This window comes from Solea solea, chromosome 21 (genome assembly GCF_958295425.1).
Source record: "Solea solea chromosome 21, fSolSol10.1, whole genome shotgun sequence".
Classification (NCBI taxonomy): Eukaryota; Metazoa; Chordata; class Actinopteri; order Pleuronectiformes; family Soleidae; genus Solea; species Solea solea.
In genome coordinates, this window is record NC_081154.1 from 10,152,828 (window position 1) to 10,171,365 (window position 18,538).

Sequence of the window (18,538 nt, forward strand, 5' to 3'; positions counted from 1 at the left end):
ACTGAGCACACACTGAACACACACTCACTCGCATGAAGGAAACCATGGCAAAGACCTCCTGCCCGTGACTTGCTCCTGACGGTTGTAGTCAAACAAAATGGTGTTTGCACAGCAGAGAAGACAGTCGTAAAAACATTACACCTAAATCAAAGTGCAAGTTGCACACACACACACATTCTCGTATCCCTGTCCATTTTAAGACTTGCATAGATTTACATTCATTTGGAAAGCTTACCCAAGGCCTTATCTTCCTCAGAATTGAGGTTTTGGTCTCCATTAGGAATGCTGGTCCAGACAAGGTCAGTGTTATGTTAATGCCGAGAACAGGCAACAAATACAAGCAACACCCACTCTTGTTTGTCTTCCTTTGCCCTCCCTCCCTGCATACATGACAGATATCGATGCTTTTACTTTACCCTTACAGCCACTTAAAGGATTAAGATGGAACCAGTTTTCAAATTATAGATTTTGGGGAAACATTACAACCAAGTTGCATCTCATGTCTTGTCTCGTTTGATTGGTATGCCAGTCCAGCCGAACATCTGTCTCCCACCTCCCTCCACTTTGTCTGCAGGCTCTCACTCAACCTGAGACGTATCTTAGTTGTAAAGGCATTCGTGCTCTTCCCACCGGTGCTCTGAGAGATGATGGATGTCACAAAACATGAATTAACTGCAAGGGAGAGATGGAAAAAAAAAAAAGTACAAAGTACAGGTGGTCCTTTCAAATCAGGGGAAGACTATTATTTGCTCTGTGATGTGAGCTCAGTCTGATAGCACTGACGAGTTTAAAAAATAATTAAAAAACATGGAGACACGGTGGCTACTGTGCAGGAGACGGTACACTCGTTTACATTCAATGCAAAGTTTACATTCCGCAGAAAAGTCAAGGGTTGTGCAAGAGGTGCAGTAGTGGGAGGGTTGGGCCGAGGAGCGTGATAGCAATGTTTACAGTATCTGGGTCTGTGTGTCCACAAGGTGTTGACTGAGTAAACAACATGGAATGAAACTGATACTCCCCCCACATCTGTAAATGTATGGAATCAAGCAAGGGTCATCCCCTCTGTTTTCGCTGCAGTGAGAAGACACCGGGGGAATAGACGGAGAGAGACGAGAGGAGAGTGGTACAAGGCTGAAGTCCAGGGTGGGTGTGTGGCTTTTAAAGGAACCCTTCATACGTGTTTGCTCAGCTCCTCCTGTGTGTATGTGGTGATGAGTAATGGGCCACACCAGTCATTAAAGAAGGATGGTGAAGACACAGAAGCCATTCACATTCCATATTTCTATGTACACACACACACACACACACAGGTGGACGTGTGGAGTCGCAGTCCTCCCAAATCACAGTCTCCCACGTGTCACTGCTCTCCTGAGGTGACGTTCGGGTCAGTTTAACCTGACACAGCTCAGTGAACCCTCAGAGATGTGTGTCTTACTCCGTGGCTGTGTTGTACAAGCTAATCCCTTCTATTGGTTCAGAGATTATTGTTGATACATGTGCCACCAAGACCATTTGTGCTCCACTGGGCTGTGGCCTGTTAGTGCAAACACAGAACCGTGACTAGGCCAGATTGACATTCCATCATCATTTTTATGGCTTATATTAATCACCTTTCGACTGTGGAACACGGCAGCTCAGTGGTAGGACAACTCAAAGGTTGTGAGTTCAAGTGTGGGTTCTACGTGCCAATGTGTCCTCGGGCAAGACACCTGACGCTGTATGAAAGTGTGTGTGAATGAGTGTGAATGGCAAAACTGTAGTGTAGAGCAGCTTTGAGTGGTCATCGAGACAAGAAAAGCGCTATATAATTTAGTATTTTTATTTCAAGAATGATGGTTATTTACTGTAAATTTACACTGAGTAGGCAAAGAGCATCACACAGCAGTTTATTCTCCAGCAGCATTCTACTGTTTTTTGAAATTTCAAAATTTAAATTTACATTCTTTTTTAAATGTTAGAAATTAAAAAATATTGCAGGTACAGTACTGAGAATTTTGACTTTCAAGCCCAACCACACCAAATCACTCTGAAATATTAAAACAGTCACTGTTGATTAAATTCTAACAATCATTTCTTCAGGACCTGACTTAGGTGTAGCCCACTAAACGGGGCATGCTGGGAAAGCTTTTGCGCATACTCATGCACTTCTCCTGCTCCAGGAAGAGAGAGTTGGCCTTGATGGACAGGTCATGTTCCAGGGTCACTTTGGTCTTCACCAGAATCTGCAGAGCATTCTCAGCCTCCATCAGCCGCTCTTTAAGTTTTTGAATGGTGTCCTCAATTTCTCTCACCTCCACGACAAGGCTGCAGAGGGAAGGGAAAGGAAAAGTAGTTCATTGTTTTAATTGGCAGGACGGTGAAGATGAAGAAACAAGGGAATAAAGGAAACTCTCTTATCTCCTATTGAAATGTCATAAACCACATTATCACAAAGTAGTACATTCCTCTTTTTGTAAGTGATCGACTGACTACAAGGTGGGTCCCAATTTAAAAAGAAAATGGATTTGGGTTTGTAGTAAAAAATAATTCTTTGTTCTAATAAATCTCTGTAACTGATAAATTTAACATGAATGGTTTGTATAGTTCACATTGTGTCACACTGTCATTTTGATAATTGCCACTGGATTGTGGCAAAGCTCGAACTGAAATTCTACTTGTGGTAGATTTGATAAAATAATAATAATTATCAAGTTACAAAAAAAGTGATTTTAATTGAATATAATATTGTTTGGGATTGAAAGCAACTGAAATTGCGCTATTAAAAATGACACCCCTTTGGGCTCCAAGTCTAACCTAGCGACTAATCGTGTTATCGCTGACAAGACAGATGTTGCTATCAAATTCTCCCCAGCTTGACTATGGAAATCAAAAATTACTAAATATCCAAAGGCATAAATAATCTAATCTTGCTCATAAATGCATCTCATCACTAAGATTAGTGTTGTAGACTGATCATTTCACAACATCATACCTATGATGTGGGTTGTCCCTGCAGAGTTCTATGTTCGGTCTGCGGGTCCTCTCCTCCAGCCTGGTTTGAGCGACCTTCAGCGGGTACTCTTTGTCCTTCAAGGCCTTCCTCAGAGACTCAATCAGCATCTCAGTCTGGTACATCTCTTGCAGTGTCTGGTTAGGAGAAAAGACAGACAAGAGGTAAACTGTCAGCGAAACAATTGACTGTTTAATGTGGCGGCAACGTTTTGATTGTCTGTTTCATCGAAATTGAGGGGTTATGTCTCGGGTGGTTAAGGTAACGTGTGAAGCACCCGACAAGAGTGAGAGGAGAGCATCTGAAAGGAAGAGGCAGTATTGAGAGAACGCTGAACACATTGCTGCATAGCAAGCCTGCTATGTCTAAACCCATTTGATGTAATTGAATTCCAGTGAATCCCTTCTTCTCACAACTGGCAGTGAATGAGGTTTATTGAGGACAGTGTGCCTCATATCACAGCGGATGTCAGCGTTTTAACCCGTTTAGCAGCTGATGTAGAGCTCAGACAGTGTAACCTCCTGGCAATTAACCTGAGAACAATGTGATCCATTGCACAAGCAATAAACGAGGCATTTATTATCATCACTCCCGTTTCGTTGGAATTTTTACTGTAAACATGCATGCACTCTACAGAAGACAAACGTCCCCTACAGGCTAGGAAGTAGACAATAAAGATTTAAGACTTGTAATCCAGACATTCAGATATCTGTCTTTGTCCGTACAATGAAGCTGTGTGACTGCTTCTCTGAAACTATAATGCAGGCAAACCTTGTCAAATTTGACCATGTAAGAAAGGAAGTGACCTTAGCCAGGTGTGTCTGCAGGCTGTTCTTGGCATCAGAAGTCTCTGATATGCGGTTAGTGAAGGCTACGTTGACATTGTTGAACTGGTTCCACATTTCGTTGGAGGTGGTGTTTAGCAGGATTTCGATCTCGTCCCTGAGCTTGTGGGAGGCAGCTCGTTCACTCTGGGAGTGCAGGATGTTGTCGTCTGTGAACCTGCACCATGAGTCCGGCACAGAGAGTCTAACAGAGGGAAAACAACGGCATATGGCATATTATAGTCCATAGTCCAACTGTCTTTGGAAACTGTATAGGGTGGTAGGTAGATGGTAGAAGGTAGTCGGTTATGAAGAATGCTCCATGAAGGATTCTTTAATACGAACCCCAAGGAATTTGATGATCAAATGTTTTAGATTTCATTAAATATCTTTGAGTCTTTGTCTTCTCATGCTATTTCCTGTGTCCCGCCTACTCTTTTTCATTGGCTGTTGGCAACATGTGTTGGGTTGGGTTGGGTTGCTTGGTCAATCAGTACACACTACCCGATTGCGTCCAGATTCAAACATGTTTGATTGACTACGACTAAGGTCGGGTAGGGCCAAGTCGAGTATTTCTCACACACTAACAGATTTCTGCCGACTGTCCCCAACTAGTGCTGACTGGTGCAGACTCTGCTTAACTATGAATGGTAAAATTGGGCAAAGAGTCTTGCAGTGTCCCCGGCTTTAGATGGTTCTCATTTGTGATGTTTAGGGAAACGTCCCAAAATCATTAGGATGGGTTGCCATGAAATTTGGTACACACATTTAAGTACCTCAAATTAGCACTAGCATGACGCTAACTTACCAGTGATGGACAACCTACCTTTATTCTAAGCTGCATTAAACAATAATGAGGAAGAGGACAGTTACTATCTGATTGATTACTACTGACTCACGATGGGTCCAGTCTTTCGATCCCTCTGTAGTAGCCGATGCCATCTGATGTGTTCCTCAGATAGTGACACCTGTCGTCAATCCTCTGAGCTGTCACTTTATCGCTTATGTCTCTTTCCAGTTCATGCTGGGCCGCTCTGTCCGACCTGAGGATCCCCACACAGATTCAGAGAAGAACATTTCCATGCAAAAGTCACACTTTTTGGAAATAATAATAGTAGTCATTGATTTTTCACTCACGCTAACTGAGCAATGGCTCTGTCCAGGTATCGCCTCATCCTTTCTTGACATGACTTGATCATGGCGACTTCCTTGTAGCAGCACATTTAAATAGAGATACAAACACCTGCTTTTGTACTTTTTAACAGGTTGTTATTGAAAAGTAACACATGTCTATGCTCACACTGCTGCCACATGTTACCTTTATCAGGTCTTTCTCTACGTCATCGTGTACCAGATCGATGGACATCCGCTTCTCTCTGTGGTACAAACATTCTTGAGACACCTATTGACAAAGTGATTGTGACTAAAACAAGCTGAGATGGTCATGTTATTTGATTGCACTTTCAAACAGATGAGGCAGTCATTTGAGCAAAACGTTATTACCCTCCTGTATTGTGTAATACATCAGCTACTTTCTCCTCTAGCGTCAGTTACCAGGGGAGGAAGGTCTCCTGCCACACGATCTTAGCTCAGTGAGGTGTCTGTGTTATCAGATCTTTAGCTTGATAAACCACTGTGGGTGACACAGATGACCAGAGACGGGCTAACAAAGGCACTGAGGTGATTTCATTAGGAGTCTGGCCCAGCAAAAGCACTGCTTTGTGTGTATGTGTGTGTGTGTGTGTTCTGTGAAGGGCCGGGCAGATACTGTTGCTACAACCAAAACCAGAAACCCTAGTCATAACTGCTCCACCACAGATACTGTGACACAGCCAGGGACATAATATGCATGAATGATAGTGTGAACAGAGCGTTAAGATTTCAAGGCAAATGTAGGGACATGTAAATATTGCCTCCAAAATGTTCCAATAACATGGCTCAAAATTTAGATTCTACTTATCAGAGGGAAAATATTCAAGGAAATGCACACAGTGAATTATATCCGCTCCACACTCACCTGAAGGGGCCCCTCAGTCTCTGCCAAGGCTCTCTCTAGCCTCCTCTTGACCTCAGTGAGAGCTGCTATCTCTGTCACCATGTTGTCAATCTCATGGCTCAGCTCGGACTTCCAGAAGACAATGTCACTGAGTCTCTCACCGATGTTCTTGCTGCTTTTCTCCTGGGTTCGTCTCGTCAGCTGCTCTTTGTCCTGCATCAACCTCATTGTGTCTCTCCTCAGTCTCTCTGCGCTCTTTCGAGACGACTCTGACTCCATGTAGTTGCTTTGGTTGGACTTGTACCAGTCATCTGGGGTGTAGCGGGTACTCAGTACCGTCCTGTTGGACGGGTAGAACATGGTCTGGGCTCGAACCAGTTCTAAATTGTCTCGGTGCATGGAAGCAGAGGACGGGACTGTGTTGCTGCTCTTGAAATAGCTTTTGCTCCTCCACAGGTTGGCACTGGGATTCATGGTCAAGGCAGGCTGAGTGTTGCGATAGCTGGACGCCATGGTGGAGATGGCCGGGAGAAAGTGGCCGGTTTTTGGCCGTGAATATGTGGCTGTCAGAGTAGATCCAATCAGCTCCATTTCCGACTCCCCTCAGAAAACCACTGGTTTCCACACATGAAAATAGCTCATTAAATAAATAATAAAAGTAATATTATTGGAATTTAACTGACAAGAACATTCAGAAATGAAGCAGTGTAAAACCAAAATAATCAAAATGAATCTGGCACACACACACACACACACACAGAAAAGATAAATGTCTTACCAAGATTAATAGAGCTCTTCTGTACACAGCAGGCTACCTCTCAGCTGTGCGTACCTGGGAGTGAGCTAAAGAATGCACTAAAGGTATACTGGCATGCATAATAGATGGGCAAGTTTGCAAGTAATCCATTCAGCCAGCCAATGGTGGTGCACAGTCCTGGGCTGTCCAAGATTTCTGTTGACACTGAGGCAGTTGCCGTAGGTTACTGCAACACCGTGCCTAGGAGTTTCCAACTGTAGGTGACCAGGTTGGTTTTATTTAGGTAAGAATTTATAGTGCCACTGGGTTTTGTATTCATGTCATGTTTCTTTTCTGATTTTTAAATTATGCTTATTGGCTTTACAAACAAGCCCCATTCCTCTTTGTGCCTCAAAATTAAAATAGATTTAATTAAGAACATGGCTGTAGGCTAAAAAAAAAGAGCTAGTAATTGGATTGCTGAGTTACAACTCCTTGGCACTGTAACCCCCTATAGATCATGTGAATCAGTTTAACCAACAAGGTTAATGTTGATGGTGCTCTGCACATTGCTCCTCTGCTGTCCCCTGATTTTCATTCCATCAACTTTTGCCCCTTTGTTAAGTGGCATAAAAGGCAAAAGTTGAGGTATTTTTGCCAAAAATTTAATTTATACACTATACATTTTGTTTGGTTTCCATTTTACAGGCACCTTCAAATGTCTTGTCAGAAGTGGGGCAATCTGAGCTTCATCCTCAAAGCAGAGGAGTCCAGTTCTCCGGACAGCATCAGATAGCTGTTATCCTGAGAACCTTTGCTGTCTGTATGAATTACAGCTACCTGTTAAATGATTCATGTCACAGGAAGAGTCCACACAAACCTCTTTAGTGCAGAATAATAATATGTGTTGTGTTACCTACCATTGGGAATGAGGATCATTTACACCAATCTGCTTTGAAGGCCTACGGGCGGACAGATGATAGCCTTGTTTCCACGACAGAGACGAGCCAACCTGTAGCCAGGAGTTACTCAGCTGTTCTATCTTTATCACCATAACAAAATCTCACATCTTTTCAGTATTTGAATTGGCTCGCTCTATGTGATAAGGAATCTGAGTGTGACTGATGATCAATATTCGTTCTCTGAAGCTGTTAAAATTCATTGTAGTTGTGTAACATTTTTGTTTGATGTTTTGTGGTGAAAATTAAAGACTTAAATTTAAGTTATCATGAAAACTAGCCTGTCAACTATATTTTGATAATAATAATAATACAATAGATTACATATATCACATCGTTAAATGTATAAAATTCAACATCTAATTATATATTTGTCTGTTTTTGTTATTTGCGGATTCATTTTGCATCATAAATACGTTCTTTTTTGTAGACTAACACTTTTACTTTGAAATGGTGTGCAATATCATCCAGGATATTTTTAAGTTGCAATATCACGATGGATTATCAAGATAACATTTTAATTTTAATGATTTTCCCCGAACTTTTGAACTTTTTTCACTATGATGGCCCCCCGGCCCCCTCCTGACCAGCCTAGAAGTTCACTGGCCCCTAGGTCAATTTAATTTTACGCCCCTGCTTTAAATGATGTAGACGATTGTCACCCAAACATTTTCCAAGTGAAGGCTAATGTGAAGATGACATTATTTGTGCCATTTTCCCACTAATATTTAAACAGCAAACCACATGACAATTGACAATATCAGTACACCTATACAATGTGTTCCCTCCACTTGTCACAGCATGCTCACTACCGATGACTGTGTGATTGGCATACAGCTTCAAAGACGCCGCTCCATGCACTATTCCACGGCTCGCGGGGAGGCTACTATTGTCATGAACATGGAGGTTTAGATTTAGAACGGAATGACATGTCATTGCTCCACCCCCTACAAAAGGCAGCATCACTTAACATGGCATGGTTGAAGAAGGCCACCCCACATGCCTCTGCCATCCTGACCTCAGACACTATAAATATAAATAAAAGCATGAAAAGCCAGCCCTCATTTGAAAAGAGCCGCTAGTGTCCACTGGAAAAGTGCTTCCCAGTCACCCTCCTCGCTGGCCTCAGAATGTGACGGAAATGTCATGTATATATATATATATATATGTATATATATATATATTTGCCTGTCTTGTGGCCCATGAGAGTATGTTGTGAACGACTGCATAGTGGAAATGTCTGAGAGAGCAAACACTATGTCTGTGTCATTTAGTGTATATGCGACGCAGAGCTGAAGGGTGCAATGCTTGCAATGAATGCAATGAAGAAAGAAAACGTGATAAATGAAGTTTACATTGAAATGAATGACTTCTACAAATGTGTCTTTATATGATATCGTAGACGCTTGGCAGTTTTATTATCATTATGCTTAAATGTTAGTGTTACGTGGTTTTGCAGAAAGGCTTTTTTTGACCTCTGGATTTTTCCCATTTCTGCTTGCGTGAGTGCTTGCATGAGTGCACGTCGAGTGCTCACATTTGGACTTAAAATTGTAGTGTGTTACTTTTAAATATCAACACAGTTGGGGGGGGGGGGGGACGTACAAGACAGTATGTGTGTTTGTCTTGTACCGTCATAGTATGGACGTCACGTGTGTAATACTGTGTGTAATACAGTATGTGTCCATACTGTGTAAAAATGAGTCGCTCTCTCTCACACACATTGCTGCTCTGATACAGTCCTGACTGAGCCTCTTATATAGAAATTAACAACATCATTTATACTTGTTGACCTGTTATTGTGACTTGTAAATATGTTGAATGAACGTAACATCACACCACTCAAACAGGGGGTGTTGTCATGATAAGGTTGCTATTAAAGGAATACTTCACTGATTTGCATTTAGCTTTGTATTACTAGAATAGGGGTAGTATTTTTGAAAAAGTCAAGAAATATCTTCATTCTTTTTTTTTGTTACGTGTCCACCAGTGACACTTGGTCCGAGGCTTGAAACTGCAATGCTAATTCCGCACTTTTTAGACCCACTCGTAGGGGACGGGACCCAGAATGTAAACGGTGTCCGCCATCTTTGCTAACAGTTATGCTAACAGGACCAAGTGTCACTGGTGGGCACGTAACAAAGACAATAATGAAGATATTTCTCAACTCAGGGGAAACTGAGGTTGGGAAGTACACATTTAAAAGTATTACTTTAACTTTGTCACGTTAAACTGTATATATACATGAAATCTACTGCTCAAATTACCTGGTTGTTCAGCCGGGGGATAAACACTCCCTGCCCCCGCCCGCCCCTGCACAAAGCGCTCCCTCAGTCGGGTCTTAGTCTGCTTTTAGGTGAAGGACGCCATGTGCAAATAATGTCACACTGATTATGTATGCACAGACTAAACAAAAAAGCAGAATAGGAATCACCAAGAGTTACGTACTGCAGCTTTAAAAGACAACATAAGTGACGCACTGCACGCATTCTCATGTAACACAGAGGCTTGGATTTCATTGATTGTTCCCCCTCTCTGGCTTGGACTTGGGACACATTTATGTTCATTTCTTTTGCGACATAATTAGTGGGGGGGGGGGAGACGTACACTGTGTCTGACATCTAAATATGTCATGTCCTCCTTCAGACATGAAGTCGGTTGACAAAGTACGTTCTGCAGCCCCAACCCCTCTGTGCTGCAAGACTGCCAAATATAAACACGAGAGTTCTGCACGCATCGTGACGCTGTCGGAACGTTGAAGTGTCAGCAGTGCACTTCTGTAAAATAAAAGTAGAGCTTATACTTTCAAGACAAACACTTCCCCCGCTGCTTTCACTGAGCTGTAACATTAGACAGCACATCACAGGCCACGGATGACTTTACTTTTTGATGAAAAAGTATATTCTGGCCTTTACACGTCAGCAATTCTGTTATATTTTGCCATATCAAGCAAAGAATCACTCTCTCAGGCCTTAAAACGTTTCACCAATGACCTTCAGTGTATCAGAAGCATTTTCTTAACATTTTCTTGCTCTTGTCACTGTAAAGCAGAATGGATAAAATGGAGGTGCAAGTCTGTTCGTTCCTTCTCTCTCTCTTCTTTTGTCTGAACATATCAGGCATCGGTTTCCCTTCATGAATTGTAGATGGAGCAGTCTTTGAGGATGGGGTGGCCACACCTGGAGAGGAAACGTGGGGGAGGAAATGAACCATTAAATCTGATGACAGCATTAGGGATCCCCCGCTGAGATAACAGTTGGTCCTGATGGGTAAATCACAGAGGCCTCTTCTCTCATCTCAGGTTATTTGAGACGGGTGAGTGAGCTATTTACTGTTGTAGCCATGATACACACGGTCCTGACACGGTGTCCCAGTCGTCACTGAGGCCTTTGCTTTTCAGTGTTAATAAGTGAACATGGCCTTAACTTGGACTTGACCACGATAGCTCATACAATTCTCTGAGCATTTGTGAAGCATATATTCAGAGAAATGCGACGGCTGCACAAACACAATAAGGCCTCTGTGTTATTGATGGCGCAATGTAATCGTATTCTTATCTAATTGAATTAAATCTCGAAAAACAAATGAAGTTGGCATTCTAAAAGCCATTAAGCAGCCATACTGCCAGCCCCCCAATGCCCCCCCCATTGATTTACATCACTGTTAGTGGTGAATGCAAAAATGATTGTTGCTTTGATTAGCTGTTATTGTGGTTTAGCTGAATTACCCTGATACTTTCCAACATCCCAAACCTTTCCATTCACAAATGTCAACCTTCAGATATGATCACGAATAAAGACGTTCACCACAACTAGTGTGACCTCAAGGCCTTTGTCATTGCATTTGTTGCCAATGAAGAAACATACAGTATCTTCAGATGGGTCCTCTTATTGTTACCAGGACATTCAAGCACAAGTCGCGTAGCAATAAGGAGCCACTGAACCGCTTGCGTTCTCTGTGCGTGTGGTTGCACGGTAACTACTGTGTTTGCTGTATTTGCTAGAAAAAGCCTCTGAGGCAGAGAGTGCTCGATGGGCTCTATTATATTACATACACGGTCGAGGCAAATGGATTCTGTATTAGATACTCAGACAGAGGAAGCAGCTTCCAGACAGACAGACAGACAGACAGACAGGCAGGCTGTGTGTGTGTGTTATCTTGTGTCAACTATGAACTGACACTGATGCCACAAGATGAAAAAGCACAGATTTCACCTTTTTCTTTGAACAACATCATTAGCAATCGACCTCTCTTCAGGCCTGTGTTACCACATTGTTGTAATTTTATGAGAATAAAGTCATAATATTACGAGAACAAAGGAGCAATATTAAAAAAGTAATATTACAAGAATAATGCTGTAATTTTACAAGAATAAAGTTTATTTTTTATCATTATCTAATGTATTCATTTTAAATAGCAGCAGCATCAAGTCTTGATGCTAAAGATAATGTGGTGCTGTATTTCTGTAAGTATTTCTCTATTTGTCAAGCCCAGACCAAAATCTAACTTCACAAAATGCTAAATAATAATAATAATAATGTAAGTTTGGCCCTAATTCTCCATCGTAAGTAACATTTGGTGACCCACTGCTGGTTAAAACGATGTTGACTGATAATTACTCTCTTTCACACCAAACACTTGTAAATATCCTAAGCATGCATGTGTCTAAAATAACAGAAAAATAACAAGTGGATACAAATGCAGCCGACAGAAGTGTTTGTCGTTCTGGATCTGGAGGCAGGCGGTCATGTGTCGGTGCAGGGGTGGGCAATATATGTCTGACAGGACAGGCAAGGACTGGATGGACTCGGGCCACCCTCAACCCACTCTGTGATCAAGGGCTCCCAGTCGCTAACTTCCAGAGTGGGACGAGGGGGCCATGAATGCAGGGCTTTGTCCAGTCCATGGTCATCACATTCCACTGGAGCCACACTGTGGCGCGCAGCAGAGCGTAGGAGAGGGCAGGACAGGGCAGGAGAGGGCAGGAGAGGGGTGGGGGTGGCCCGGAGATGAAACACTGTCCAGAGACTCTGCCCGTTATGTGCAACATGAGGATCGTATCAACTGACTGCAGCTCTGTGCCCTTTATGTAGGAAAGCACATATGGTGAATTGTATGCATGATATATTGTAGTCTCACTATGCTGACTACTTCAGCCCAAACCATTCAGAAAGCCTCGTTGAAAAATTAATTTTCTGCAGGACAGCACCTCCACTGGTCAGTCACAGGGAATGCTCTTGTAACTTGAAACTTTTATTTGCACTAATGGGTACTTTATGCTTTATTCTCTGACTGCCTTGGAAGGAATGAGTCATCAGCAGATACACAAATGCTGCGTATCTGCACTGCTGCTCAATAACTCCCTTCCAGTAACACCTACATCTGTTTGCTGGTGCTTTCAATGTCGGATTTTCCCTCTCAAAAAGCTCAAATGTGTTGCATGTTGTTTCACACACACACATAGAGAGGTTTACAGAGCGTTGCACGTTTATAAATTGGGTTAACAATAAGCTTCGAGGTCACAACTGGCTTGTTGCTTGAAATTGAAGCTATTTTTGGCCAAACGTTTACAAAGGGGAGAGAGGTCTAATGTTTCCATGCTGACTCAGGAGTTGAATTATTCACCCTGGGTGTGAGTGTTGCTCTCACACACATACCTTCACCCCAAATTAGGGAAAATGCAGCTCATGCTTGTCATCTATGCGAGTCACAAAGGGAACATGGATGATAGAGACTTCAGCTGCATGGGCTAGTGACTCATGATCATGCCAGTAACAGCCAGATGAATATCAAGCACTTTAATAATGAGGAAAGGATCTTACAGTCATCATATCAAGGCCACTTCTTGTGTGAGATGAGGCATGTTCAACATGTGGCCAGCTGATGTGTGTGAGCACCAGAGCAAAAAAGAAAAACTAAAGTAATGAAGGAAACAGGGAATCAAGTGTCTATTTCTCAATTCCTATGCTAACTTTTTTCCTCTTCCATCATTCCCTTTAATCACTCATTAAATGTTCCATTTGCTACAGCTCTCTCAGTAGTTTTCTTTTTTTTTATATAGCAGGTCGTAGTCTGTGTCCTCTCGCACAAAGAGGTGTCTGTCAGTGTCGATGGGAGTCCGTGCGCAGCTGGACCTTGGCAGCATGGGAACAAGGGTTGGAAAGTGGGACTGGGGCTGCTGGGTCCAGATGGACTCTGTGACTGTGACCGTTTCTGCCACATGATTAAGAGCCCTCCAAACACACCGTTGTCTCCCCGAGGAGAGGCTTTCCACTGAAGACAGAACAGCTCCACTGTTCCTCTTTGGCATTAATGCCCTTAAGTTTTTGCTGATGTCTTTATATGGAAGCCCAGAGTCCTGGATTTCTGTGTTTTTATTGCGAGTTGTCAGAGCACTGACTGTTGAAGTCACTGCCAGCAGAGTGTGTGAGCTGAGGCAGGTGCAACAAACAGAGCTCATGGCAAATGGTGGTTAGAACTTAAAGGATTAGGGTTTTGGTGACGGTGTATTTTCAATTAATAGTATGCATTAAGCTTTGTATGACTAGAATAGGGGGAGTATTTTTGAAAGATTGTGCTTCCCAACCTCAGTTTCCCCTGAGTCAAGAAATATCTTCATTCTTTTCTTTGTTACGTGCCCACCAGTTACGCTAAAGTCCTGTTAGCGTAACTGTTAGCAAAGATGGCGGACATTGTTTACATTCTGGGAATGAGGTCCCGTCCCCCTACAAGTGGGTCTAAAAAGTGCAGAATTAGCGTTGAAAGTGAGGTTGGGAAGCACAGTTTTTTCAAAAATACTACCCTTATTCTAGTAATACAAAGCTAAATGCTAATCGGCGATGTGTTCCTTTAATGGCTCGTCTAACAGCTGAATTTGATTGATTGCATTGATTGAATGACTTTATTCCTCAGTTAGTTGCTCAGAGAATAGAATAAAAATAAAATAAAATAAAATAAAATAATATAAAATAAAATAAAATAAAATAAAATAAAATAAAATAAAATAAAATAAAATAAAATAAAATAATGAATGTGGGTCACAGCATTGTACCGGAGTTGATGCAGTGCTGTCAAAAATGAAGCAAACGAAGAAATGAATGCTTTCACCCACGTCTTTCATTCAAAACCAACGTTGATCGGAGCTGACGCTAATTAAAACCCATGTGATTAAATACATTCCCACTGGTGAAATACTGCCAAGAAACCCTCTTCAATGTTACACAGTGGATCTTGAAGTACTCTCCTAAAAACTCTACACACCCACACTGACTGAGCTGTCTGTAAATGAACGATGCTCCGCAGGCAAGGATTTGGGCAATCACACGGACTGGAAAGTGACACAAGCTACAGCACATGTATACAGTTCTTCCAAACACACCGCTCATCAGCCACAGCCATCTACACTTCAGCATTCTTTTTGCATTCTGCCAAAGGTCAGAGTGCATCAAGTAAGATATCAGATGGATTCAATGGTATGTTCTCATGTCAGGCCTTCAGAGAGACACACCCTGCTGCAATGCAACCCTGCTGCTATTTAGCAACTTCTAAGTAGACTCGGAGAATGTATGGTTAACATTTAAATTACTCAGTGTGGCTTTTCTGCGATATTGCACTTCACAACATGCATGAAAACCTAAGGAATGGTTTACCCTCAAAGTGACCTCTGTAACTTGTGTGCGATAGTTTTCAGTTTTAATAATGTGGTTTCCTCAGATTGAGTGCATTATATCATTATTGCCCTGCCTTTTTTTTCTGTATAAATGCCAACGTGGAAGCATGAAACTAAATTTCTGTCGAAAATGTAATTGAATGAACTGTCTTTTGTACACACACACACACACACGCACACACGCCATGTCTGAATTCTTCTCCAGTGGGTCACGCTCTCCCAACAAAAGGCCAAGGAAGATTCGGTTTTTACCGCTACAAGGCGGAGGATGGTGTTTAAAACCATGGCGTTTTTGTTCAGAAGCATTTTCTAACCCCGCTGCCCTCCCTCTCGCTCCGAAATGCCAAAGGCATCTGGTTGACAGCTCCTCACAAGCTTGCAAATTGTTCTCCCTTTCTCAAAATTGGACTGAAGCAAAATAGGACTATTGTCAGCGTCTGTCGTGGATGTGAGATACATTTATTTGTCTTTCCTGGAGGGTGACAGCGGCAGTCTCCTTGATGGATGCAATTGAAAATGTTTAACTTAATATGTTGGATGTCTGTATCGGACTCAAACTTCTGCTGTGGCATTCATTCAGTGGAGTTGCTAGGGTATCATAATAAGCGGAGTAGGCTTGTGACAATTATGGGCACCATGGTTCCCAATTTTGGCACCACACAGTGAGCTGAGCAGTAAAAATGTCTTAGTGGAATTCCAAATGGCAACTCCTGCAGCGATTACTCTCCTCTGTCAAATCCTCAACTCCCCGCACTGTAAGGGACCGTCGTTGGTAGTCTAATCTGACTGCGATTCTGATGACGTCAGTGTGTGTGTGTCCCATGTTCTGTGCAGGCATGTCAGGTGTATGTGCCACGTGAGGGGTGGCATGAGCGGCGAGTTGGCCCATGCATGGCTCTGTTTGATGTGCGGCATCTATACGCCCTCTTATTTAGTGTGGACAGGATCGGCTGCAGCAGCTGGGAATGCACATTGACCTCAGTGGGAGGAGCCAAGGTCAGCAAAAGTGAGGTAAAGAGAGAGATCAGACCTACTGTGCCTAGAAGTCACACCGAGGAAAGGTGAATCCCCCCCCCCCCATTTTTGACACTTAAGTTTAAGAAAAATGAATGGCAACCCAAGAACTATAAATGTATATTTACTGTATGTCAAATAACTTTTGTAGAACTAATTGTAAGGGACTCTCACCAAGAAATACTCAGCAGTGAAAGCAGTGTCACACTGTTGGTTTCTCCTCTTTTTGATCTTCTGTACGATCGCTGCCAGGTCTCCAACTCCGTGTGTGTGTGTGTGTGTGTAAATACACGTGTGGTAAGCTTGCAGTTGTTTTACACAGTTTATTTCCAACGTGGCGTTTGTGGCGACCACCCAAGTTCCCTGAGGACACCGCACGTTGCTCCCAGCCGGAGCAGCGAGAAGACATTCGATGTGTTACTACCTCGCTCTTCCTCTCGCTTACCCATCACGTGCCCGCATAGCTGACGGAGGCTGCTGAGGACATCAGGGCACAGCTGCACACGGGAGTGGATTTCACCCTCACTCATGTTATAAAAAATAAAAAAAATCCATGTCTGCATTCATCCGGTGGTTGTAAAGAAAAAAAAATAACTTTTATATTAGGTGAAGGAATGTGAAGCTCTTTTTTTTTTTTTTCTTAGTGGCAAGTACAAGAATACCAGTTGAACAATTCCAAAACAAGAGATACAGTAGATACACTCACAATAACAGTGAGTAAATAACATATGAGCACCCACAGTGAAGCCGGGCAGCCGGAGAGCTCAGCAGTCCTGGTGTGAACTGTGTCTGTGTGTATACAAAAACTTAATAGTAATCGCAGCAGCAACAGCAGGAAATAAATCACATTGTCTCCTTTTGTCCTTAGAAGGTGATGCAGATGGGGAACTGTTGATTATGTGTTTGCCTGCATGAAAAACTCTGCTGCTGCTGCTGCTGCTGCTGCTGCTGCTCTGTTTATTAGGTGTAACGTTTTTTTCAAGCCTGAAACACGACTATCCTGGTTCCTGTTGTGTGGCGGACACAGAGGAGCCAGCAAAAGCAGCCCCGGTACCCAATGTCTGCTGAGGCAAACAAAGAGTTGCTATGTGTCACAGTTAATATGTCTCCCTGATCTCGCCACCACCGCCACAACTCCAGAGGTTTCTATTTGCCAGTGCTGAGCTGAAAGAATGATGAGCCCAGTCCAAACCTACATCGTCCCACCTTGCAAATTGATACCATACCACGATCCCACTGCGGCTGTCATTGTGTCGGTCTGCAGGGACTCGGAGTCGGTGCACATGCAGCTTGATGCACAGTCACTTTAGCGTCTGCGCGCGGTCATTCGAATTCAGCGAGGCAGCTATGATGTAATACAGACTTATAAAATTGCTCTTTCTCCCCCACCGTCCCCCGTGTCTGCAGAGGAGAATCCTTTGGGCGTGCCGTCCTTTGAGCGGCAGGGGTGGGGACCGGCTGTAAGAGCCTTTTGGAGGAGCTTTGGGGTGAGGGAGGCATGTAGAGGGCATCTGTCTGTCTGGTTTAGAAGTGGAAAGTGGAAAGCAGAGGTGAAAATGCTGATGCAGAGTATAAAAAATGACCTGTCTGAAAAGAACCACAGAGAGAGTCAAAGTCAGGTGATAACACTGTGAGAGGATGCAAATGATTTGCATCAAAGAACCAAATTCTGTGTAAGAGTTCCCTGTCGGTGCACATTAGTTGCTCCCTACTGCTCCCTGTAGTTCCTTTGTGGGGATGAGTGGAACACTGTGTCCTTTGTCTGCTGCCTCCTTGTAGCTTTTGGACTATTTCAGTCACGCACTGGAGGTGATGTAGGCTTTTGGTGTCTGAAAATGTTGGCACTTGTGATTGTGTGAGGAGTTTAAGGAGGACAATTAGAGAGAGAGCAGAGGATGCTTTGGAAAAACAACAGGAGTCACACGAGAGAAAGGAGGAGGGGGGAAAAGAAAATGGTAAAGTTAATAGAATTGTTTGGATATAAGAGAGGAGATGGCAAAACACTGTGCTTAAGCTACAGCTTCCCTGCAAGGGAACTCTACACTGACAAAGATTAACATTCATATTTTTTAGATTTCTGAGTAAACAGCAAGAAACTATGATGTAGGCAATGGAAATGTCTTCGGTGATTTATCTGTACCAGGGATTCCATCTTGATCTCAAGCTGTGATAAAGATAAAAAAAAAGAAAAAAGCAGCAGAACATATTCTTTTTAATTTATAGTCTAGTCAGGCTGGTTTATGTATATATGTACAAGTTGGAAAAAAAGAAGCAAACTGAGCAGAATCTAATCTCTTAAAAGGATTTATCCGTGTCGTGAATAAAAATTAATTTCATTGGGTTTGTGGCGT

At 42.8% G+C, this 18,538-nt stretch overlaps 1 protein-coding gene across 1 annotated transcript; it reads right to left on the bottom strand.

The window, feature by feature from the left end:
* Positions 1–1,805: 1,805 nt before the first annotated feature.
* Positions 1,806–6,411, bottom strand: tekt3 (tektin 3). Its single transcript, XM_058621398.1, has 7 exons — positions 5,831–6,411; positions 5,132–5,215; positions 4,951–5,021; positions 4,713–4,856; positions 3,796–4,018; positions 2,972–3,126; positions 1,806–2,304 (listed from the first exon to the last, which is right to left on the bottom strand). Exons 1-7 carry the CDS (start codon positions 6,398–6,400, stop codon positions 2,088–2,090), a joined length of 1,464 nt encoding a protein of 487 aa, XP_058477381.1. The 5' UTR covers positions 6,401–6,411; the 3' UTR covers positions 1,806–2,087.
* Positions 6,412–18,538: the final 12,127 nt, after the last annotated feature.

What these genes read in the sequence shown, in the direction of transcription:
- tekt3 (XM_058621398.1), bottom strand. Translation starts at nt 6,400, where the DNA reads ATGGAGCTGATTGGATCTACTCTGACAGCCACATATTCACGGCCAAAA. An exon ending in TAGAGAAAGACCTGATAAAG is followed by an intron (nt 5,022 to 5,131) that starts GTAACATGTGGC and finishes TGCTGCTACAAG; the next exon opens with GAAGTCGCCATGATCAAGTC. An exon ending in ATCGAAAGACTGGACCCATC is followed by an intron (nt 4,019 to 4,712) that starts GTGAGTCAGTAG and finishes TCCCTCTGTTAG; the next exon opens with ACTCTCTGTGCCGGACTCAT.